The sequence below is a fragment of the Malurus melanocephalus genome, unplaced genomic scaffold (genome assembly GCF_030028575.1).
Source record: "Malurus melanocephalus ecotype Western Australia unplaced genomic scaffold, MMel_1.1 scaffold_48, whole genome shotgun sequence".
NCBI lineage: Eukaryota > Metazoa > Chordata > Aves > Passeriformes > Maluridae > Malurus > Malurus melanocephalus.
In genome coordinates, this window is record NW_026623280.1 from 3,002,460 (window position 1) to 3,029,650 (window position 27,191).

General features: G+C 34.4%; 1 protein-coding gene across 1 annotated transcript in view; it reads left to right on the forward strand.

Annotated features, from left to right (window-relative positions):
• Window positions 1–27,191, forward strand: part of SPATA17 (spermatogenesis associated 17) — an 84,454-nt gene that overhangs the window by 22,125 nt on the left and 35,138 nt on the right. The window contains exon 6 of the mRNA XM_057365077.1: window positions 12,105–12,228. Coding sequence (XP_057221060.1) covers window positions 12,105–12,228 — 124 coding nt within the window. The remainder of the gene's footprint in view (window positions 1–12,104; window positions 12,229–27,191) is intronic.

A 27,191-nucleotide genomic window follows, 5' to 3' on the forward strand; every position in this document is an offset into this window, starting at 1 on the left:
AAAGTGTTTTGAAGAATGTATATGTTTTATAATTCAATTAAAATGTTCCTCATCATTGACTGCAGAAGCAATTGGTTCTATAGTCTATTTTCAATTAATGCCAAAGCCTTTTCAGACAGGTCCTTGGAATTCTTTCAACAATAAACACCTCATTTTTGTAAAGTTGTCTTTCACTTAATGTTTAATTAACTGCTTTATCTTCAAACCATCTTTTTTTGCTTGTCTTCAAAGATCCATAGAGGAAATATGTTATCCTTTTTAACGTATTTACCTATATTTTGAATTTTCTCAATCTAAACTTATCCTGTCAGCTTTCTCTGAGAGCTACAGAAATAGGGACATAGGCCAAGTATGTTTTCTTTAGTTTAAATATTAAATTGGAGTGGGTGGTCTCATAATTTGATATCTATGATTTTTGCAGAGTATTTTAGGCATAACTGCTGGATTTTGTAGGAATCTTAAAACTGTAATCCACTGAATATTCCAGAGTACTTCCACAACCACAAACCTGATGCTGTTAGGATACGTAAGATATAAAAAATGAGGATTTGATTTTGGGATTGATCATGAAACTGAAATGAAGTGTCTGGAGTTACAGAGCAGTCAATGGCCTGTTTTAACTCCATGGGAAAACACATGGGAATACAATGAGGTTAAGTTAGRAACCATTATGTTTACACAGTAAACTGCATTTCCAACACAAGTTCAGCTAGACATGCCTCATGAGCCTTMTTCTGTCCATGTCTCTCTTGACCAAACCATGGAAGCAGTCTTACCATGTTTTAGCTRGTTCTGTGTAAATAGTTGAAGTTATGCAGATAAACATGAATATTGTAACATAATAGACTGAAGTTTTCAACAACATGAAAGCAATATTTTCTCATGTATTTTTATATGGCACTAAACACACYATTAGGAACAACGGATTAAACATTAAGTTTTATTTCACTTGCATCCAAAGCAAGGTTTTTTATCTGAATGTATAGAAAAAAATCTGAGATCCTTGTATACAATCATTRGACCAATTATACCATCTACACCAAGTCTGTGGTGTAGATGATTAGTTTTGACAAAGGTAGAATAAAACAGGTATGACAACACAGTATTGTAGAATAACAATAGTTCTGTACCTGTGAGCTTTGGAGGTGCTATACTGTCTGGATAGATTTTTTTTGTTTTGTAATAGGTCTGTTAGAATTACTGACAGCTCATAAAACATTTTCTGTGGACAAAGACTGGCTAATCTTAGCCTTTTAAACTGTCTCATATAGACAGACTTCACAGTGTTCTTTTTTTGTCTGAAGTAGGATCTTCACTGTAAAATAAGTAGAAAAGGGGAAGAGGTAGAGTTTCATTAAGCTCTAACATAYCATTGACTGTCAGGTAGGTCTTGTTATGCTGTCCATCCTCATTTAACTATCCCACAAGATCTCTTAATGAAGTTAAGCCCCAAGTTCACTCCAGTAATTCTGTGGCAAGAGTTTGTGCAATGTAACAATTCATCACTTGTCAGGAAGGCACTTTTAGTTTATACATTTAATAAGGGCATCCTCTAGCTTGGTTAATTAGAAGTGAACAGTTTGCATATTTACTAAATGCAGAGTGTCATTGCCACCACGGCCTATTGCCTACATGAATTATTTCTCTATCTGCAATAAACAGCTGGGTAATTATTACTGCCATAATCAGATAAATTCCCTCTGTAAGGCTTTTCTTACATGGCAATTCTTTGAACTCATCCAAAGCTGAACAAAATTTATGAACTCAAGCAGCTAGACCACTTTTTCATAGCGTAGTGTCCCTGTTCCCTATTTCAAGGACATGTAGACTATCATAAATATTGTGTAAATTAGGAGGATAAAAACGATTACCTAAAGATTACATATTAATAAACTTGATTTTCAAAATATAATTTTCAGGTTGTAACTGATTATATTRTAGCAGTTCTGGTTTATCTAATTGTAGAGACATGACAGGCCATCCGTATACAGGCTGTATGAGGTTATCAGGCAAGGGCTCTACCACTTGAGGACTAAAGACTCCTGAAGAAGTATATAAATATTTTTCATGTACCATAGTCACTTCAGCTGTTTAGTCATTAGAAGTGTGATTAATTTCATGTGCCATTTACTCAACTCACTTAAAGCAGTTTTGTTGTTATTAAAATAAGGTTATGGTTCTTCTTGTTGTACATTTTCAGCTGAATAATGAAGCATAACATTTAAATGCATTCATTTATGTGTTACATAAGAAAATTAGATATATCTTTTATTTGTAGAAGTGATTTTTATACATTTATGTAGCTAAGTTYGCTCTATGCTACCCAAGTATTCCAGCTCATCTGTGAGTGTATCTGCAGGTACATCAGTGAGTACWTAATTTACATGTGTGGATTTTCCAGAACATGCTGTAATGTTGCTTATTTTTGAGATCTCCAAAGAAAAAAAAAATCAAGACATGATCGTTATTTTTCTTAGTTGGCACACAACTCTATTTTATCTAACATCACTATTTTGTTTTAATCATAATGTAAGATACTCTGAGTGCCACTAGAAAGTTGCAAGTTACTGTTCCTCTACTTAATAACTTCTCATGATATAAGAAGCATTCCTCACAATTCAGCAAAATACTCAGAGATACCACAATGTTAAGGAAGGCCAAGCAAAATAAAGTGATCTTTGGCACTGTTCTACCCAGTGAAAGAATTTTGAAATTAGATTTCCTTTATGATTTCCCTTTTATGTCAGAGAAATACAAACGGCAGTGGTGAAGACTTTAAAATGAACCACATCACAGTTGTTTTTGTTATTAGAAGTGTGGTGACTACRCATTGCATTTTCCTAAGTTTGTGATTTAATTTTTTCTGAGGACGTGAAGGCTTGTTGATCTTCCTTTGGCATTTCAGATTTTTTTTACAGTGGAAAATTACAGTCATTTGCTTAAATTGGTATATCCTATAATGTCCCGTGAGATATAATAGAGTTACATATGATGAAAAGCAGTATACAGTGTCTCATGAGCACATTTTTGTTTTGTTTTAAGGGGAAAATATCCAAAATKCAAAAAAAGGGATAAAAAAATTTTCTTAATTAATTGCTTTTGATTCTCTAAATCATTATAAATAGRATTTTCTGTTATCTAAGGAGATTTAAGTCTCTGCAGTGCTCACTCAGAGAAGAAAATAAAAGATATTTGTCTTCTATTTTTGCAGTCTAGAACAGTAGTGAGTAATTACACAAAAGTGGGTTTTTGTTCTAGTAATAATGAAAATATTGTTTTTTGGAATCAGATGATCTAGTCTGGGTTCAGATCCATCATCAGTATGATGTCTATCAATAACAAATCTATAGCAATATCTATAAAAAGCCCATTAAGCTTTGACTGAACAATCTAGTCTTGATTTAATACCATCAAAAGACAGTAAATACTCTTTTTATTCTAATCCAGGAGTTAATTACCTTTGGTGTTCAAAGTGTATCCCATATTTCCCCACTGAAACAGTTTCATTTTATCTTTGAACCATTGCTTCTTGTTATATTCAACTCTACTAGATCGAAAACTCTGTGCTAGACATAAACAATTAACATCATTGAAAGATGCCTCTGCTTAAAATAATTTTTGTGGCCATTTTGGACAGACTTGCAAATTTCCTTTAAAATGCTATCAGCATCCGAACTCAACACAGTCATCATAACCAGAAAATGAAAAAAATTATATTTCCTTCTGTTGTATAGTTAGTTTATGCATTCATTTGTATACTTTTTTATCACACCAAATAGTTTCTTCCAATCTATGAATCCTCCTTGGAATATCTCCTTTAGAAGCCATAATTCTTCATATTGTGAGCTTGACTTTTTTTTAAATGGTGAGAAACTTTTACTTATTATTATATTCCTTTCAAATTCTTCAGACTCTTCACCTTGTAGGGATAATTGCAGGAGTCCATTAAGTGGTTAATCCTTGACAGTGAAGCTAAATCCCCATGTTTTACCTTGAACTTCACACTCCTGCTACCTTCAAACCAAATCAAACAACAAAGTGTTTCAAGAAAGCAGCATTTTCCATCTCTCTTCTCCATGTAGGCTATTCTTTTCTGCCCAATGAACTAACTCATTGCTAAACAGATTGTTTACAGATTCAGCTAACAAACTTACTTGGTCTTCCAGCTTTCATGACACCCAAAGTGATGCAGCAAACATTTGCCTACTTGTACTTGATGGTGAGAGGCCTCGCAACCATCTACATGTCTGTGCTTGGCCTCTCAGGAAAGGATTCAGTATTCTGATCACAAGATTATGTGCATAGGTATAGACAGCAGATTATATTTGTTGGATGTACTCTTTAGCCATGTATAATTTGATGTCCAAATCTATACTTAAATGTAGTCTCATTTATTAGGTAGAACCAAAATTTCAGAGAATGGACTTTAATTCTGAGTGTAATTTCTTGCAYGGGACATTCAATGTGCCTGATTTTTTTTTCTGGTGTTGATTACTTCAAAGTTTTCAAGACRGTAAGAGATAAGATTTCCTAATGCTTCTGAAAATTTGGATCTATTGGATACTTTTAGTTTGGCAATGAGCCACTGCTGTGAAATCACATACTTACAAGCGGCACTGTTTTATTAAAAATATGTGTCAGATCTCTCCCAAAATAATTACAATTGCTAAGTAATAAAAAATATTCATTTGCTACATCTTTYATAATGTTTTATGCTTCAATAAAAATGATATCATAGATGCTCAAGTGGTAGCATCATTCCATGAATATGAAATTGAGAAAACCGTGAGGTACCATGAGAATCACTATGAAGTTGCGAGACTTGGCACTGCTGCTCTGCTGTAYGTAATAGGTCATTACATAAAAGCTCTCCCTGCCTTGCTGTTGTAAAATCTGTTTGTTGTGGACAAAGTGTACCATTTTATGTACAAATGTATGCACACTTTTATGTGAAAGGAAGGAAAGGATGTGAGTTAGTGAGTAGACATCAGTCAAATTGTTTCATAATACTCCGAGAAGGAAAATCAACTTAGTTGATGACCTTTAGAAGCTGGAGCGTCATGTTTGCTTTCTAAATCACATAATGTTGAATACTGTAAATGTTGCCAACACCGTATATTAAAGTAAAAGAAGTACAGATATGTCTACATTGTACTGCACTGCAGCAGAGAGATAACAGTTAGCTTAAATGAGTTCATTCTAGTACTGGGAACAGCTTAACTGCAGCAAAACATAGCAGTGAGCTTTCCTCTAGTTATTACTGTGCAGATGGTAGCATATATAGTCTTCTGGGAATTGCAGTGCCACAAGATAACAGATACTTTCACATGACATTCACTAGAAAACTTCCAATGATATTTGGCTGTGGTTAGACATCTTCTTTTGTATGTCGCAGAGAAAATTAGGAACATGACTGCTCTCTTAGCAGCTTAGCACTGACACTGTGCTAAAAATGGCCACTGCTACTAAATGCTGTCAGAATAAATTGTGTTGGGTCTTTGTTATCCTTTCTGGGCCAGATCGGCTTTGTTATTCTCAAATTCYAATTTCACTGTTTAAGCTAATCACYRAATACTAATTTCACTATTTAAGCTAATCAATTAGGCTGATTTTTCATGAAGGGGTCAATAGCAAACAGACATTGAGTGGAAACATTCTTCCTGTTCTTAGCTTTTTTAGTATACACCAAAGCATAAATAAAGCTGAACCAGTATACTTGGATCTGGTTCCTCTGCCAACAGAAGCTTTGGTATTGAGTTGCTYTTATGCCACATCCATAATGGGTGAGTTTTACAGTTTAATTAAATCAAARTAATTAAGCTAAAAAGTAATTGTTTAGATTGGACATTTCACAAAAAWTATTTTTAACTTCACAGCATTTTYTGCTGCCAATGARGATAAAGTAAATTTGCCTTAAGGATATATACACACARGGGACAAACATTTGGACTAATAAGTTTGCATGTTTTGAGAAAATAGAATAATCTTAAGAGACTATATATGACAAAAAAATAGGGTTTTAGTGTCTGTGAGAGAAAATTCTGTATGAGTTGTCATTGAAATCTTAATTAGAAGATTCTGCATAAYGGATTAGGAAAATAGTCTGGTTTTAGTTCTAAGCTGCCTCTGCAGTCAGTAGTTTGAAAGGCTGTTGCACTTTCTTGAGTAACTGTGCAGSAGTGGAAATTGGAAGGATAAGAAGGATGTTTCAGTCTGTTCTTCCCTATCATCTGGTACATGCTGTGCCCTGATCTCCTGATCTGCACAAGGTATTCATTCACTGTCTGCCCTTCACCACCATGTTCATCACATTTCCTGCYGCGTGTATTGATCACATTGTGGACCTTGACAGTGGAACTGGTGTGTCACTTAATTCCATTGGCATTGTACACTATGTGATCAAGAGAAGATGGACTCACTGTGTGCTACTATGCACAAATTATAACGGGATTTTAAGGTGTTAYAAATTTATTTCTGTAAAATTAATAATAATAGGAGATAGAAGATGTTTCACATGCCTGCACATTGGCTTTATTTACTTTTTTTGTCTTAAGGAGTCGTATTTCCTGTTGATTGCATTGCAATGACATTCATGGCACAGTAATAATATTCCTCCAGATCCTGAAGAGAGTGACATGATTAATTKGTTGAATGGATTGATGTAAACATTCACATTTAAAATTAGTAAGAATTTTGGACATCYATTTGTGTAGATCTCATAGGCAGGGAGACACCTTGTACCACTAATAATTGACTGCCGCTTTGAACATCTATTTAACTGCAACTTGAGATCAAATATTTTGGTCAAGGACTTCTGTCAGGATATATACAGGACTAAACATCATGGTAGACAGGAGAAGAGAGTTACAGAGCTGCCCTGTTTTGCTTAGTAAMTCTGACCAAGTTCCTTCAAAAAATGAGAAAAAATTTGAGGATGACCAAACTGTCTAATGGTGTGTAGCTAACTTAAGTATGTCGTATGTGTGTTCTTTTTAAATTTTGCCTTCAAAGTACAGAGTTCTCTAAATTATTTTTACATCCTAGGCTGTTCTATAGATATATTTCACTGTTTCCCCAAATTTAATAGATTGAGTCAAACAATATTATCATGGCATAAGGTTGGTCATATTGGTCATATTCCATTCTCACATACACCAGTGTGATGTAAAATCAAATGGCATGSAGTGGTATACCAAAATTATTTTCTCACTAATTTTATTTTAACTTCCATATTCTGTATTTGAGCAGGGAAAATTATGTATAGTCAAGAGGATTAAATAGATTTAGGTTATCTCCTTGTATGCTAAGTTTGCTTATTGCCTCTGTTGCAGCAATTTTATGATTTGGTGTCTGAACTGTTTAAAATCACAATAACTTAATACTTCTTCTGGATAAAGAGGCAACTATACTAAAAATCGTTTTTTATTGGATGCCCTCTACTTAATAAAATATTTTTTTAATATTATTTGGCCATAGGACTACAGAATGCCAGTGAAAATGTTAACAGAACACAATAATTTGATAAATTTAAGAAACATACATCAGYCTGAATTTGTAAAATGATGCAGTTCTATGCAGAATTATTAAAATCTRTRTATTATTGAAATAATCACTTAAAGMCCTTTCAAAAWGTGCCAGGAACAATATTATATGTGTATTTTTAACCTTTATACAGACAGCAGGAGCACTGTCAACTGAATTTGCATCTCATAGCAGGAACCAACACCATTGCCTACTGCATAATGAAGTATCAGAATAACAATAAGTTACCTTGTCAGATGATTTTTTTTTATTTCTAACTATATAGAGCAAATAATTTTATCACCAACAATTCAGTAGCTACCTAAGAGATTTGTTACACAAGATCAATTTTAATTGTAAGTTTTGAGCACATATGTTGATAATCCTATRCCTATTTTCAATTACATGAAATATTCCCTATGACAAGAACAACACACTTTGTGTTAGCCAGTATATTCATGTTTTTAGTAATAAAAATGCATCCTAAACTTGCACTAGTTATGATATCCTTCTGATTTGTTTAATAATTTACAGATCACTATAAGGCACTACATTTAAGGCACTACACCACCTATTTCCTTTACAAAGCTATTCCATAAAAATCTATGGGAGAAAGTCTGATTGGACTAAGCTTATATGGGAAGCCAGGTTTGTAGGAAGTTGCAATAGATGCTGTTAATATATTGAGATAAAATTTAAGATAAGGAAAAGATTACATGCTAAAATAATTACCCAATTTTTAAGTTATAATGTTTTATTAAGCAGTACTATTCCAGCTATGAACCATGCAACAGACAGATTGTTTACAAAAATAGAATTAGCTTATCAAATAACCTAAAACATGCTTCTCATTTACAGAACTCCTTTTCTCTTGCAAAATTTATTGAAGCTTTAAAAATATAGACCAAACAATTTGCCTACCCCCATTTCACACTGAACCAGGAAAGATTTCATCCTGAAGCAAATTTGTTCCAGAATCCAGTGTCGTGCTCATAGCTAGTATTAATAATGTCACAGAGATGATGCCTATACATCCCAAGAAAAGATTGCTCAATGAGCCTATCATATCTGTGAACAAAGAGAAGGYTGGCAGGAAGTATTGGTATGGATCTTTGGATTTGGTATTTAATCCAAAAATCGTTTAATTTCAACTGATTTCCAATAGACTTTAATAGAATTTGGATTTGTTTTTTTCTGGGAAGGCATACAAGAAGGTCCCAAGCATGAAACTTCTCAGTGAACGCATTTCCATCTAAGTTGTGTTGAACTCTAGCTCCATTTGTAAGACTAAGTTTATGTCTTTAGTATCACTTACCCTTTATGAATCATTCTGCATGGTAACAGTGAAACCCCTGCACAGTACATGACATGTTAGTATTAATCTGCTAATGTGTGAAATAGTGTCTATTCATATCTAACTGCTTTAGATTCTCTACTTTTGTTGTTCCTTTCCAAATGTTTGAAGATAAGGTAAAAGAGATGAAAGCTTCAGGTTCAAATASTTGTAAAATAAATCTATATTAATGCTAAAACATCTGTGTTTCCAGTCAAGCAATGTTACTGCTATATACCACTTATTTTGTACTGCCCCTGAGGAGAGAATCATCTTGGGAGCTATTATCCCTGAGACAGAATTTTCTAGATGTTCTGTACAACAGTACGGGACAGTATAATGCCTGATAGAGATATTTTAGAACAACTTACCAATTGTGTAGGCTGAAAAGTATGTTGAAAACTATTTGTGACTGCTTAAAAAATCTCAAACTTTTGCATGGATTAGGGTACAAGTATTAGTGATAGTATGTGATAATCAGGAATGATCATGGTAATTTGGATGATGGCACTATCTAAGAAGATAATGAATGACACTGAACTTCAACAAATATTTTAGACTTCATTTAGTTGCAGCAAGTAATGATTATTAATCATTCATTCAAAATAATCTGGTAAATTCAGATTGATGACAATGGGAAGCATTTTGCATCCTGTTGTCATTATTTCTGAAATACAAATCTATATTTTTGACATTATTTTTAGGTTTTTATCACCAGTTGTGTTCTAAATCGAAAATCTTCCATATTCACTGTTAGGAAAAAGTACCTCAGTATATAAGAACATGAATAGACCACAGTRGTATGTTGATAGTTATTTCATCAGCTGTAGATAAGGGTACTAAAGCGGAATAGAGGGCTCTGTAATCAAAAAGGAATAGCATTTAATATGTAAACCACAGATCAAGCACTCTGATGTTGAAGGTAAAGTGGTATGGAATAAAAGAACAAAGTTGATACTGTATGTATTGTCTATTTATTAATTTGTTTATGACTGATGGATACAGAACAAAGAGTTTCTTAGTAAAAAATGCTTATGTACCTACATAGAGTGACTCTGAAGTCTGTACCTTGAGGACAAAGAAAGGTCGCCAATCTCTTCAACTCCTWGTTCTTTGTCAAAAATGGACACAGTTAATGAGGTTTGTTTGGTACAGCACAAATTCTCAGACACAGATAGAGATCCTTTCAATGGAAACAAATTTGTTTGGCTTTACCAGGTTACTTAGCGATTAATAATAGCCTTGAGATGCAGGTCAGAAAGGTCACCGTCCCCGCTTGCCAACACAATCTAAAATGCGCAGCTACTCCGGCTTTGCAGGCTTTGAGGCCCCGGAATGTTATGCATAAAGTAAAACAGGCTATTTTCCAACTTCTTTTTTCATATTAATAAGCAATTTTCAAGAGAAGGGTGGCAAAATGGGGGCCATGCCACTCTAAGTAATTCATTTATTTTGCAATTTAATCTTATGTTGGAAAAAAATTACACTGCTGCAAAAGCATAGCATGGTGATTTTTAAACGTCAGTGTGCTTCATAAGTAACCTTGTRTGAAATATTGTATTAGCAGCCTTTAACAGTAAACTGCAACAAAAAATACTTTCAGAGACTGAAACATACCTATACATCTTTTCTGATCTGTATTTATTTTTCATTCTATTTTTCTTTAGAGTTTAAATAAAATGTTTAATTTATTAATAAATTACTTATTTTAATTGATAAAATCTTAAAAGATAACATGAAACAAATAAAATTCTACATTGCAACTTGCATTTAAGAATGTGATTTCATAGTGCTCATATTTATAAAGCAATTAATGCTCTTTCACATATTTTGATGAACTAATTYAATGGTGATGAAAATACCACGAGTAAGCCTGAGTCACAATCTTAAAAACACTTTCAGAGCAATATGACTTTCTCATGGGATTATTCATAAACAGCATACACATCCATGTGCATATTTTGACAAAATTTGACCCATGTCCTCACAGTGTCTTATTAGGTAGTTATTGAAACAACTGAGACTGTTAATGTGGATCTCTCTGAATAATCTGTTTTGTAGAAATATTTGAATTACCCAGTTATGTGAATAATTTTTGTCTTTTTATTTTATCATATATACACATACTTAAAAAAATAAAGACTAGAATTTACTCAATTAAATTTTAGCACATTTAAATGCTTGACTGGATATGCTTCGTCTCTTTGGCACGCAGGTTAATTTGAATTAGCCMTTTTGCAATAACAAAAATAAAAAATGTTAATCAAACTAACCTTTTTAACTGGATCAAAAAATTCTATACACATGTACTGTGCACAATAGCATGGAATTTTGTTTCTTWTAGAACATTAATTYRCTCTACTGTTTTCATAATTTATGGYAAGACTGGCTCTGTGAAAAAGAGCYATTGAGGAGATCTATGCCCATTTCCTGTTCAAGTTKTCCTCTAAACATTCAATTGAAATTGTGAGTTTWCTCCATTCTTTGAAACCTGGTATTAAGTATAGTTCCCTATTTCTTTTATGGTTAAAGGATTTTCTGCACAGAATCACACGTTTAGATGACTCTATATGTTTGTGCACACCTCTCTCCTACAGTGCTCCATGAAGCACTTTCACTCCTGGTTTTTGTAGTGGCTTGTACAGTTCCCATCAAATCAGAGCAGAAATGACCAGTGCAAGAAGCCCAAGGCCCCAGAAACTCCTCTTAAGGACAATGAAATGTATGAAARGTTCCCTACTGCCTCAACCTTACAAAAGGCTCAAGGATTCAGGAGTGAATATCATCTCTTATCCTATGTCTGCTCTCTGTCATTCCATAAGATCTCCCCTGTCTGCAGATCAGGAAGTGTTGCAAGTCTAAAACAAAAGTGAACAACTTTTATTTTGAAACCATTTGAAGGAAAATCACCATATTATAATAGCTTCTGCTTAGAGAAATTAGAAGTAACATGACACTTGAAGGCAAATGAAAGGACATATGTGAATACTATTTTATCAAGCTGTAAGTAAAGTGAACCTATATGCAKGTCCTACTTTTAATCACTTTAACATGTTTCATCATAATTATATACATGTAGTATCCTACTGCTTTGGAACTGAAAAAACAGTAATTTTACATTTCTGTGCTGTCAGTGTACTGCTACTATGTAAGAAAAGAACACTGTGGAGCTATGARAGGGTTAAAGTAAAATAGAACAGTAGCACTTCTTTTGTTTTATAATGTAGTTAACAGACTTCTTTTATTACAGGGGTGAACTTAAAGAGTATGCAGATATGAAGGAAAAGGAAGAGGAAATGGAAGCCCTAGAAAAGAAAGAAAAGGAAAAGAATTACCAAGCCCGAAAGACACATTACCTCCTTAGCACTGCGCAGGTTGGTAGACCTGTCCCTGACAGCTCATGCAAACCACTTGGGCCCCCAGCCTGACAGAGATAAACTAGCAGGCTAAATGGGACATGACTTGTTGAAAAGATATCACAAAGACACTACTTCTAGTTCAATTTAGTGCTTTTCTATAGGCAAGAGCAGGTACCATGACTATTCTGTGACAGTAGCTCATAGAGGCAGCATCAGCACTGCTGGCAGAAAGAGTCCAAGTCAGCAGTTTGATCTGCCACTGTGATAACACAACATGAAGGGCATAACCTCGCTTTAAAAACTCATTTTGACTGGCTTATTGTTGTGTTGTTGCACTTGTCAAGAACTAACAAGTTATTAAGCTGAGAAGCGATTTCATTTTTTTCCCCTTTTTTAATTGAGCTAATGCTTGGTTTGGTACAGTGTTCTGCTTGTTTTTAAGATAGATTGTAAATGTGGGTTTTCAGCTAAAGCTTTTCTTAGAACAGCCTGAATCAGCTTATTTAGCATAATTGTTTCCACTGAAAAAAATTCCTCATAAATTTTAAATATTTATTCTTAATTTGTTTTGTATTGGTATTACTGGTATCTTTTCCCAAGCTTTCTTATGCAATCTGCTTTAAACATGCAAGTAAATATGACAGTAGATATATCTTATGTAAAATTGGTATGACTKGTAAAGCTATGGATTTGCCTTTTTTGTCCCCTTTTGTGAACTTCCATAACAAAAAGAAAAAAAGATTTTGTCTTCATGAATGTTTGGTGGCTGGTTGTTCTTCATATGAATATAAAATTAATGAGAGATGCTAGGATGAACTAAATGCTTGCTTTTCGTAAATTGTTAATTATAATCTGTGTGTAAGAACTGCTAATCCCAAAAAATGCAGGAAAAATTTGACAGTGACAAAATACTWAAACTTCCCTTCTGTTTGTGATCCATTTGTGATCTACCCTATAGACAGAAATGCAGTTGGATTAACTGGGTATCAGTTACGCAAATTCAATGAGTAAATCAAGTTTAAGGATTTTTTTTTTTTTTACATAGTATAATGTAAGTAAAAAATAACATTGGGAGTTTTCTTGGTAGCTATTAGGGAAGCTATTTAATGATTAAAATCAGCTCATTATGATTTATTTTTCCACATGTAGATCTAGGATATTAATAATCTGCACAGTATTTTATATTGTTTTACACTGCAAAAAATTGGGAATTCTAGTTTTGAACAGTACAATTCATGTAAACAAATGAATAAACATTAATATGCTTACCTGGAGTACAAAAATTGTCAGGTTGGAGACACTGAATGACTTGTGGTCTAATAAGATTTTTAATAAGCTCAATTCACCTCTAATGATAAAGTCTTAACAAGCTGTAATWGTTTTTACGGAATGGCAAGTAGTACCTCTCTTTAACCATCCTCCTGGAAGACTGCTGGTAGTGGGCAGCAGTAACTGTTATGTTCTGATGAATTTGCACTAGTGATTTTACAGAATTAGAATTTAGCCAGCAGTGTTTTGCAGAACAAAAAAAGTGCTTGGTTTTGCTTGCTGARATGATTTATGAAAGCTGAGACTGAGAGCCCACAGAATTTTTACTTTATCACACAACTGAGCTCCAAGAACAATCTTCTTTTGCAGTASTGTTTCAAAATGTAAGTGTAAATCAATACAAAACCTACAGACAGTCTGAAAAACATCAAAGATGTATTTGAAGTTAACCACTTACTGCAGTCCAAGTCTGTATTCCACAATTGCACATAGTTGTAGAATATTATATCTTGCTAAGACACAGGGCAAATTATTTCCGTGCAGAATTTACTGGTTTGGTGCCCTATGTCTGACATTTTGCTCTCTAAATGTGTGGTCTTCTGATCTGACTACAGCTACATCTTGCTGTTTTCAAAGGAGAGTTAATGGGATAACTGAGCAAGGAGCATTCATGTCTCAGTGGAAACAGGCAGCAAAAGTCAACACTTTTGAGTGAGTCAAGGAAAACATATAATTTGTAAGCAGGGCAGATAGCAAATGAAAAGAGCATGTTGATGAGCTGGACTTACTGTAGAGTCATGAATTACCTAAAGCCCAGTGAATTTTAAAGACAACCTGATAAAGTTTGGTTCTCCTCCCTTCCTGCCATATGTAATGACKTGCAATGATGGAGCTGAGCCTCCTCATGCTTCAAGGCTGTGGATATTTAGGCAAGTTATATGGACAGCATTGCAAAATCTGTATTTGCAATAATTATTTCAAATATATCCTATAGTTTGGAATCTTTTTGCTTTAATACAGGCAAAAACGGTGAGAAAAGGATGTTTACTTATTGACAGAAAAGAATTAAGGGGTTGTTACTCCTCAATTTTTGTAAAGAAAGGCATGTCAAGTTTCACTCTCCACTTCCTGCAAGCTGAAGCCCACAACAACATCTGAGAAGTGTTTATATATCTGCATATCAATATATGTATCTGTACCTGTATCTGTATCTGTATGTATGTCTATACACAAGGTATGCCCATTCCTAATTGCTACCATTGTTTTGCATTTCAAGATGTAAAGCTGAAGAATGCGAGTGTCAGAAATGTACAGGGGTGTCTCATGTGTATGTAATAGCATGGCCTATGATTAAGTCAATGTTTTGTCTTTCTGAGGAATTAACTTGCTATTCAAGTGTTTATTTCTTTCATAAACTGTTAACCTTTATAAAGAAAAACCACTCTCTAGTTGCTTACTGCCAGAGATTCCAATATAAAATACAGCAAGAAGTAAATCCATGAGGTGGTAGCTGTTGGACTTCCAAACCAAATTCAGTTTTAAAAGTAAGATTCTCTATATTTCAGATTTTAATTTTTTTTATAACATAATCATTTTCTTATGTGTTTTTTACCTTATCAGTCTGATAATTTTTGACYTTATGATGAAYATAATAATTATRTATTTTAAAAGTCTTTATTAGTAATATTTCTTATCATTTCCTATTGGTAGCACAATTATTTTTTCATYGTTTCTACCTGKTTTATCCTGAACTGATTTGTGATTTCTTATTGAGACATAAAACTTAYAATAATTAAGTTTTTCTTACTAGACCAGAATCACAGTATGCTGTTTCCACTACAGTGGTAATGATCCTTTTTTTTCAAGTAGTTACTAATRAATGAACTACTTATTAAATGTGGTTTTCCATTATAAACATATTTACCTACATGGATTATTTTTCTATATCCCTGTAGTTCCTCTTTCTGGATTAAAAACCTTCACTATAATTGAATAGGTTTTTACTTCTGGTCTTTGCCRTATTTTCAAGGTCAACATTTGTAGTAAGGGCCATCTCCTGCCAAGTGCTGACAAATGACCTTTAAAGTCAACGAYGGAGAGAAACACTGAATACATTCTTGGCACTTTGTATAAATGGGGACAAAGAGCCCACTTGTKTTGAAATWTGCATTTGCATGGTTCCTGTCATTKGTGTTTCCAGCTYTTCAAGAAATTTTGCAGTTGGTCTTTGTCTTAAAATGGTGATTAGAGTCAGSGGTATGACAGTCTACATCTAGAGATCCAGAATYAAGCTAGWATGCAGACCTGTACTGCTTTAAGTKTCTGCTGAYAGAGCAAGCAGCAATRCTAARGTGATTCTGTGAGTGGASCAGGTGYATCAGCASCCACAAGTCYTCAGTGGGATGGAGAGCAGAAGCCAGTGGTAGCTGAAATAGGGAGAAGTGGTGTATGTCTTGTATTGAGACCAGACTATGGAAACAATGTTCCAGGTGCCACAGCTGAAAAGGCCTTTTGCTATTTCARTTTCACCTGTCACTGAGAAAAGGATTGGAGAAGCAGCGAAGCAACAGTTTTTTACTATATAGAAAACTGGATGAGGAAAAAGAGAATTTTCATTCTCTTTTCTCCATTTCTTCTGTTTCTAAACAGATAAACACAATTACCTTATGTCAGACAAAATAAATGTACAACTAGTCCGGGAAGCCAAATTTCTTTTGATCTGCAAAAGCTTGAGAACTTTGTCACAGAAGTACACAACATATTTGTACACTGTTGATAGTAGGATGTTATACATGCATTACTTAAGTTTATCATTGCTGTGGCTGGAGGACTGAGACACAGCCTCATTTCTAAACCTGGATCTCCTGCCTCCAGTGATAAACCATGCTGAGTGTAGATGAGCTAATACTGGTCCTCTGTTCTCTGGAAGCTTCAGTTCTATATGAATGTTTTAACTATTGAGACCTTAGAAAGGTTAATCATGCTGTTATATGTGTATATCTACTCTAGGTTTTTGTATAGCATCTTCTTCCTGTTAGCCCCTGCCTAATTAGAAGACCTGACTAAGTCAGACTGAGGGCTCCTCTGGCCCAATATCCTGTCTTTGACAGTGGCCAACAGCATGGCTTAGGGAAGAGGAATAAAATGGAGCAATGGAGCAATACAATTTCTGTCACAAGTATTCTATCAGTTTCAGGCAAACATTTGTAGATTTTAGTTGTATAGCTTTTTATTTTTGAAATATTAAGATGTTCATTTTTTGCCTCTGTTYCTTCCATTCCTTCCTCTCTTAAAACTCAGAGAAGGAATAAGTTAGACAGGGAAAGTGGGTTAAGAGATCTGGGCTCACAGCGCATGCTTTCAAGCTGTGCTTCCTTGGAAGCCCGGGTTCACTCATTCTCCTTGTCGTGTTGTTTTGCTCATGCTCGTTCATTTCACAGCATTGCTGTCTCTGGTATTCTGTCACAGGGGAATGTRCAAACATGAAGTGCCTTATTCTTTCTACATAATTTAATGTGGTACTGGGGATTGCCTCTTCTGCTCCAAGCAACACCGAAGTCCAAAACTTTTCAGCCTTCTTTAGCAGGAGAGCAGTTTTCCCGATGTCCTTTGGCAGTTTGTGAACAGATCTTGCTCATAAGTTTGTGGTAGTTTAGAGCTGCAAAGGAAGAACAAAGTCCCTGTGTAATAATAGGCCCTTTTAATTGTAGGAGTGTTAGAAAYGATGACATTCCTTTTAGTAACAAGACATGAGTTGTTTCTGGATCACAGTAGTTCAGTTTTCARTGTGTCACCATCTGTCTGCTGAGTCAAAGCTAATGCCCTTAGATATGTGGCTTGTATTGGCCCACATTTATTTCCATTGAATTAATGCATTGGGAAGGGTGAATGAGAACCAAGTTTTTCCATTTTTACTCTCTCTCTGTATGTCCATAAGCAATACCACTTGAGGTTAATGGGAACCATCTAGCAAACTTCTCTGGATTCTGCATTAGGGCTTTTGAATATAAAGGAAGTAAAAACATGCCCCAGTTTTTCATCTTTTCTTTCTAAGACCAGTTTCATTTTGATTTTCTACAGTTACTGTAGAACTCAAAATACCATTTCTATGAATTTTTTCCATATTTATTTAGCATTTGTCAGTTTCTAGAGTAAAGTATTTTAAATTCAAATTCCATTCAATGATAAGGTATTATTTTATTAAATTTTCCCTGTCAACAGGATGGCAATTCATAATCATTACACTGACTGCATTTATCCCCTTTTCACATTACTGGAAATCAGGAGTTAATTCTATTGAAGTTATTGCACTTATTCAGGTCTAAATGTCTAATGTTCTAAGTGAGAGAGAAAAAAGGCCACAAAATCCTTCCTGGAGCAGGTTAATGAATATTCAGGAGACACAACTGATTAATATGCTTATAACCTAATGTGCTGTCCTGTAAGAACTTGAAAAACAATTGGTCTAAAATGACACGGTTTGACATCCACTCTGTCTCTGGACAGCTGGCAGTTTTATTCTTATAAAGGTGAGGACTCAGTGGATAAAGCCTTAGCCTTTGATCTTCAGATCCACAGTTTAAGAGACAAGGCTGCAAGTTTGGTCATTTGAGCTTAGTCCCGAGTGAACAGTCCACATCACAAAATGATTATACATAATTTGTTACTATTGGCAGTGTCTGTTCAGGAAAGGCCAAGGACTGAGCAAGCATGAAGAATGAATTAGCTCTTACCTTTTACATTTTATTTCCACCCTCTTTACTGTTGTAATTTTATTATCCTGTCTCTAAAACATTCACAGRATGAAATTATCATTCATTATAAGTACTAATACTTCCTGAAGATGAACTAAAAAAGTCAATTTTTTTTTATTCTAGGTGCCCCAATCAATGAACATCTCCACCTATCCATGGTTGTTCAATATCCACTCATCACTTCTCTGCCAAGTTGTCAGATGTTTCTGAGTACTTTCCAAAGCTTGTACCATTAAAAAAATCCTATCTAAATTAAAGAGGTGATAGTAAGCTCTCTTAATTTTCAGGCAGGCTTGCAGCTACATTTAAATTGCATTTGTATGTGAAGCACTTCATGCTGCAGTGTTCTGTTTTTATAAAATATTATTTCCAATGGGTTCACAACTTACATTACATCCTTCTGACAGKACTTGTGACAGGTGTGTTTGATCAGCAAGCTTTCCTTGTGCATTCACTTCCCATTGGAAACCAGAAGTATCAGTCTATTAGCAGGCACTCACTTCAGAAAAATCATTCAAATCTTGTGCCTCACGGGGCATTGTACACACAGTCTCAGTTCACTTGGAAGGGATCTCGGTTCATGTTGCTTAATGTTTCTGTCAGAAAGAAGGACAAAGTAAGGTAAACTGAAAGAAGTCGGTAACTGAGCTGTTTKTGATGCTGAAAGACATTGCACCTGAACAGCAGCTCTAAATTCCAAAAATGACCTTTAAATTATTTGCACACTCAATCAAAAATCTCTAGTTCTCTTAGAATCTGAGTCCAGATTTTGTCCTTTGGGATAACTAATCTTGGGGGCACTCAGAACTGTAACTCTGCTACTCAACATAGTATCATGACATTAAAAAGAGGACAAGARCTGAAAGCCAAAGTAAATCTCACAATCCATCTGGTGCACATGCCAAAATAATGTAGTGACAAAATTTATGACTTCCATAAATTTTCCAGATTTGCTCATATTCTTTTCAATCATTTTTGTTCTCTAAGGAATGGTAGCTGTCTCCCTAGGGAGGACAAATGCAGTCCAAGCTAAAAGAAAGATGATAAGCATGGTGATCTTCATGCCCAGGAAGGGTAACTGTGTAGGTTTGGGAGCAACAGGGAAGAAGATGGAGAAGTGCTATCTGCTGACACCATAACCTGTCTCCTATGTGAAATCCATGGCTGTGMACCATTTCAGATGTGTTCCTTCCCAGTGAACAGTATTTCCCTCCCATTCACTCTTAAGTCTCTGCCTAGCACARGTGGTAAGTGAAAGTATTTCCAGCAGAAATCAATAATTTCTTCTTTTGTCCCACTTCTCAGAAAACARGATATTCACTTACTATTCCTTAAAGACAGTCAGTGAACGAACTTTTAAGCAACATTTGTGACAGTACTGTAAMCTGTAGTTTTCCTAAAGGCTGCCTGTTAGAAAATCATTTCCCTTTGTTTGATAACCGGTTAACTGTTCAAAGAAATGAGAGTTTACACAAAAAATTCATCTCTCATTAGAAAGAGTTTGACACATAATAAAATAAAAAGTTTGAGTGGTGTTTTCTGATTGATCCTATGCTAGCTTARTTTTTAAAGGTGTGTCTGTGTAGACATGGCAATATTTCTTAGAGCTTCTTTTAAATAGCTTGTTACTATCTATGTCAGACAAAGCTTGATATTATAGCACAGTGACATCTCTGTATCTACCATGTATAGTAACATTGAGCATTTCAGCTTTAGTCATTTAAAATCCACCAGCTAGGACCAGAAGGTCCCTGCACTTAAACTGTCTTTTTCAGCATCTGAACTGCATAATCCCTATTTGTGTGGATTTTTTTCTAGACAACAAACTTCTTGCTCAATTCCTGTGGGTAGGATTAATGGCAGAGTTTAAAGGACAAGCTGTGTGATCTATCAAAAAGTGTACATGCTGAGATCTTAGAAAAACATGACCACATTTTGTGTATTACTGTCAATTGGAGTGGCAAAAGGGTTGGATTGCTGCRGGGTCGGAAATCTGGTAAAAATGAGTTATATATTGAATGCTGGCTGCTTGTATGATAYGGTAAAAATATTTAAGAAAGAATCTATATTACAAGGAAATCACAATGCAGTACAACATCAGCTAAATATTTCACAAAGCCACATTYAGGAACAGTGGAGCTCCACTGACATTCTTGAAATAGTTACTGGTATAAATTTGATTGATACATAGCAGTCCATCTGGTATTTAACCAAGTTTCATGTGAGCTATGGTCTTGCTCAGGTAATTTTTTTTCTCCTGTTATATTAGGAGAAGTGCGTGCTAAGTAAGAGATAAGTGCATAAGAAGAGAGAGGTTAGGAAAGGCATGGGGGAAGTCATGAAGATAAAATACCTTGCATGTCTCAACAGCAAACCTTCTTGTTGATTAAGAAGTGGCASTGATGGTATCCTTGCTTTAATGAGACTTCAAGATGAGTGATGCACACACCAATTCTTTYGGTTTTCAGCTCTTAGGCAAAAGAATATAGAAGTGTAAAGTTCTTTCCTTTTACTGCTTATTCAAAACTCAGTGCTTTTSTTTAGGAWCTAATATATACTGTTAATTTGGGAGTTGTGTGTGCCCTGCAGGGGATATGAARAACATTTTACTTCTCCCCCTATCTATTGTTTGCTTTCAGTTTTTCCATTTCAACAATCTTTTAATAAAGTCTTCATCTTTGGGGTTTGTTTTTTTTTTCTGATTATGTCACTATTTTCTACTAATTTCTGACAGCATTTACTAATCAGACTGACTTKGTTCTGTTCCCTCATTATTCTTTCCCTTATAMAACACTACGACTGTTCATTAAACCTTCCCCTCATTGTTTATTGGWCTCATCACAGACTGCTTTGTTAAACATTCTGCCACATTCTGAGCATTTACTCATTGCCTAATCCTATAGGTCTACCACAGCAAATTGTTTAATAAATCTGTCAGAATATATGTCTGTGATGTAATACTCACTTGTAAGCACAATGCAAGAGACATAAGGCAAAAGGAAAAGCAATGAAATGTTAYGTTGTTTTGGTTGTATCTATGTATTTTTGAGAAGTGAAACAATTCTGTATTTCCAATTATTGCCTTGACAAAGAAAATCTCCATATGATTTCCATCTCTACCTGTTACAAAGAGCTTCTCCTGTATTCTAATAGCTGTTGCAGGTAACTTCTGCTATTAMAAATGTAAATATTCTAAGTGGCATAATTATTTTTCTCAATCCAGTTAAAAAAGGAGCGAATCTCAAGTAGATGTTTTTGTACAAAGCTAATATTTTCCATTATGACAATGACAGTGGATGGAATTTTTATTTTGAAKATATAAAGTAATATGACATATGTAGATATGTGTTTTAAGGCTCTGAAAACTTCTCACAGGCATAAATAATTTTAGCCTCAAAATAACTCTGTAAAGGAAGAAAATACTGTCTGTGTTTACAGGCAGTTATTGGGGCACAGAAGAATAAAAACACCTTCAGAGATTGTTTTTCAGACTAAGTTTAATTCCCACTTACACAAGATGGTTATAGAAACTGGTTTCTTTTCAGAGATTCTTATAATTTATATATTATCCCAGATTCAACCTAGCACTTCTTAACAGTCATGGAATTTCCCATTCCTATTTTTAAAATAAAACCATTCATCATTAAGTAGTATTTTTCTGCTTGTTTTGAAATCAGAAGTCAGATGAGAAGAGAATTAGAGAACTTTGAGTCCCAGTGTTGTCTCTTCATCATAAGGGTATTGTTTCCCATGCCATCACTCACTCATTCAGGTTATTATCCCCGATCTAGTCAAGTCATCAAAAGCCTCCTTTAGAATTAGAAATGACAGAGTAAGCCTGGGTCAGAGAGAGAATCAATGAAAGGTGGATGCATTTTTAGGATCCTCTGCATCTGCTGGGCTGCTKTGTTTTGGTTATTGTGCCACAATGATTCATGCAGCAAACTAACATTATATTTCTCTTTTGTCTTGGTGCTTAAATACCCAAGCAGTTGGKACCTGTTTGGAGACCCAATTACAGTGTTGTTTCCTGCAATTGGACTTAGTGCCTTGCAGGTTTAGAGGGTGGTTTTATGGTCTGTGGCCAGGATACTGGACTTGCATGTTTCCTTCACATCTCATTGTATAGTTCATAAAATTGCTGCCTGGTTTACTTACACAAGTGTGTTTAAAATGTGATTGCACTATTATTTTGATATCAGCAAACATTTCACAGATGAAAAGGACTAAACCAAGCTATACAGTCTGAAGGCAGAATAACAATAATTAATGCTTCTATTACTCTGTTTAAACAGAATATATATTAAGCAAAAGACAGGTAATTAATCCCACTTGAAAGAAAATACACTACTCATCACTCATTTTTGAATTCTTCATTCTGTCCATAAAAACAGTATCTCAAAGAAAGGTAAAATACCTTCAATGCAATAACAGAATAGGCACTTCTGTTCTTATTTATGTGAAATTCCTGAGAGTATATTTTTTAGGGATTAAAGGATCAGGCCTAAGGAGTAGCATTAGCTCAGTGAGAACTGAACCTATGTTTATAAAGCTGGRTGACATTTTTCCTGTTGTCAGGCATGGTAAAGGAGTTTTATCTCAAACTGGAATGTTAAACTGGTTTAACACTCCAGTTAAACATTCCAACATCTGCATAAACTTTATAATATATTTTTTAATTGTTAATAAAAAAATCTGTTCACATTAGTTAAAAAAATTGCAGATTGTTCCTAGTAGAATACATTCTATTGTAGCTTAAATATTTTGTTTTGAATTTGAGTTCATAGACATAGTTTTATTATACTTGATGCTAGAACAGTATTTACAGATTTTAATAGATATTATTTCTACAATAAATCTTATATTAATTTKCCTTTTATTTTCACTAAATATTAAATATTTGGACAGTCTGTAAAAACTAGTTATTTAGAAGTTTAAAATTCCTTTTCTTTTACRGACATGTTTGTAGCATTATATAAACACTTATTTCCTTGTGAATCATKAATGTTTTAAGGTATTTCTTTTTCCTCCTAGAGAAAGCATATCTGGGGATTAACAGGATTGTTCACTGGAATTCATGTGGGAGCATAACTGCAGTAGCTGAGAAATGATCATGTTTCCTTTTAGTTCTCAGCAAGAGTAATTGAATGTTGAATATCTTACTAAACGCTGGACTGTGACAGTGTGTTAACACTCCGACTATCTCCTAACAGCAGGGCAATTATTTGCTGAGTGGGATTTTTATAAATCCCCTGGCAGTAGTATGTCCTGATAATTATGATGAAGTGCACTGGTCAGTGTTGATTCAGCAATCCCATCTCTAGCAAATATTTCATTCACAGCTCTCCTTCATGCTTTTACTTTTATGGCCTTTAAAGATCTCTTRCCTCTCCTCTCAGCTTGCTTAGGTTTTTTTACAAATTATAGTGGAGCAAGAAAGGATTTTCAAGTTAAGTYCCTATTTTGTTGAAGTCCTTTCTTTCTCATTTTACTCCTCCTTAAAAGACCAKAGTAGGAAAGTAGCACTTTATTTAGGTTCTTACTGTGACAACCGCTTGCACAAGCTTCCTCCCTCAAAGCTGTTTTTTTCAAGATTAAATGACTGTTAAATGAAACACTTATATTCGTGATATATGTTGATTATTTCAGTCTTTCAGAGTTGGTGTGAGAAAGTAATTAAAATAGAGCATGTCTTTATTATTGCTTAGTTAAATGACAGTAAAAATATGTAAATATATCAGAATACACTTTCTATTGACACAATGCTTACAATTTATCTTCAGCTTAGCTTTGTCAATTTTTAATTTTSCATGTGTGTAATTATTTGCAGCATAGCAACAATGCTACTTCTTACATAGACTTTAAAAGCTCAGCCAAGAAGTAGGAAAGGAGACTAAGAAATAATTAATTAATACATGAAAATAGCAGAATCTAAACTGCTCAGGATTTATTATACCACTTGGGCTCACCTATCTTTTCTGAGGGACTGTCCAGCATAATCAACACGGCCTTGTCTTTCCCTTTCTACCTGCACCATTTTCCTTTCCTTTCTTTCTTCTTTCTTTCTATTTCTTTTGCTACTGCCTTACTTCATAGTTTAGCTTTCAAGGTAACTCCTTAATGATTATTTTCTTTTATTCTGAAAAAAATTAATTTAGATAGAAAGAAAGACAGTTAAGTCTTTCTGTATTGAAATGATAAACAGGAAAAGACAAAAATGGATATTCTTTAGCACTGAGTAAATTTTATTACTCATTAGTGGTTGGAGCATTAGTGGTTGGAGCAATACAAACAATAAAAAACCCCAAATCTTCTCTTTGCTAATGGTCATTAAATTAATATTTGTTTTCTTACGATTTTTTTCTTCCTCTATATGTGACCATTAATTATAAAGATAAGAAAATGATTGGGAGGAAACTAAATGATAGAGTGTTAGAAATGCAAAATGATTCAAAATATTAATGTAATGCTAAGGATGACTGGGTAACAAATGGTACATTTGCCAGTATGCTTGACCTGACACAATTAATATTCCAGGTCATGCTTGGGTTTCCATGATGGAAGGTCTGAGGCAGAGAATTCTAGGGGAAAATATATCTATTGTATAACTCATTCCTCTCTCTCTCTCTCTCTCTCTCTCTCTCTCTCTCTCTCTCTTTTTTTTTTCAATTTTTTTTTAAATTTTCCCTGACGAGCCAGAACCATGGTCTTAAAAAAAAAAATCTCTGCTTTCACACCTCATTTGCCATATTCTCCACTGGGCCACCATTCACCAGAAGGGCCTGATGTAAGGAGGTCAGTAAGAAGCTATTAGCAGAGTCCCCTCTTGAGATTTCTTTGGTCTTATTGAGGTGGAAGTTAGCATGACAGTACTGCAAATAACTCAGTTGYAAGTTTTTTAACAGTTAGCACAGATTTCCCCCTAGTGTTTGTCACTTTAGAARTTTGTTCCTGCAAATGAAGTCCTGAAAGCTGGCTTTGACACCGTCCCTTCTTAGTGTTGAAGAGCACGGGTACAGAAATATGTGTCCTTCTCCCTGCAGACCAGAGGTTCTTTTTGTAATCTATGATAATATTTTGGAGTATTACATATTTTTTTATGGACTAAAGGTGGGGAAAATATTGAAATCATACCGTGTGATAATATCCAAGACAGATACTTTTCTACCATTAAAAAAGCAGTATTAAGTACAATGGTTTTAYAGTTGAGAGAATATTGTATTAAAGTAGGGAAAAATGGAATAATGCTTTTACTTGTTTCAAGAAGATATGCAGGGATTAAGTACCAAATATAAATGGATTAAGTACCAAAGMCTTTGCTCTCCCAAATTTTTTGATTTCTGTAGAATGCCAGCTCCCTGCAGAGGATAGAGTGGATAGGGTGTTCATCACCACACTGCACAGTGCAAAAGTTCCCAAAACAAGACTAAAATTTGCAGAGATGTTTAAAAAAAAGAATGGAAGCAGTATTTCCAGAGTTTAATCTGAACTAGAAAGTAGAATCAAACTCATTCCTTGTCACTCCCACCAAACTTTACCAATTTTAAATCTAGGCCTAACCTTACCACAAACCTTGGGGAATTTAGAGTAAATTAGTGTTAATTTTATCTGTCTAGATACTAACTCAGTTGATTGCTCTGCTATGTGTCTTGTTGAATACTTGAACATATATAATTAAAATGTAAAGTAATTAGCAAGGATTGCTTGAAAAGTCATTATTTAAATGTGTGCTTTGTAATCAGTTTTGACCCAGATCTTACAAAGAGTTTCAACTGTGGAAGAAGCAAAAACTTTTAAAGTGTCCAGCTGGCCTCCCTAAGCTCAAGATCCATTTTCATAGTTGATATAATATCTGCATGCATTTAACCTGAGTGTGTAAAAAAAGAGCAAAAAATGATGACTCTTTGTTAAGATGTGTTTTCAGGAATAATAATTCAAAAGATACTGAATCAATAGATTTCCACATCTATTATGGCTAATTTTGGTTTCATTGAAAGTGCTAAAAGCCAATTCTATTAGTGCACCTGGAAATATTYAGTAGCATTGCACAGACTGAACCCTTTATGAACTATAGTTTTTTATTACTGCCAAACATTTAATCAAAGAAATACAAAGTAGAATATACATAGTGTATCAACAGAGATTACAAAATGCAATTCCAGAAAGCCATTTTACTCACCAAGACACTTATACTGTGTGTCTCAGTATGACTAAAAGAAGTGCCCAGACAGGACTTCAATTTAGAGTTATTGTTGCATTTAATTCTTCTGAGATAAAATGTTCAAATTATTTCAGATATTGTATTTTTCCACTTTGGAGCAACAAGCCCCAAATCCCAAACCTGTTCTATGTAGATTGAAATAATCGAACATTTAAATTTTTTCTTTCATTAAAATGGTTATATTTCCTTCTCAATTTGTAAATTTTGGACAGATACAGCCCTGATCAGGGGCTGATAACAAATCTATGCCTGCCAACTTTAGAGTTGTTATWGTACCTTAGTGTTTTCTTCCAGATCACCCTGGTTCTTAGTGATGCATAYTGGAGATGTTTTTCTTCTGAATAAYTTYTACATTTTCAGTGACATTGTCACATTCTGTAAAATATGTGTTTCACAGAAAAACCATGAGAGCAGTATCTCTCCCTCTAACTGGGGACCTCTGCACACTTATGGCATGGCTAGAGCACAATCTCCACAGCAGAAAATGGGTGGTGTGGGAAGCGGTGCAGAGATGAAGCAACAATTCAGTGAAATATATAAACAAAGGTAGTTGCAGGCTACTAATTTTCTATTTACTGTCATCAACATAGTGAAGCCAAAAAATTAATTGGTCAGAGTGTAGGCAAATCCAAAGGCTATGGTAGGATTAATGAGTGAAGAGACAAGATGACCGTGTTATAGAGATGGTCTGTGTATCTTCAGCAAGGGATCTAATTTACATGAATCTAATGTTT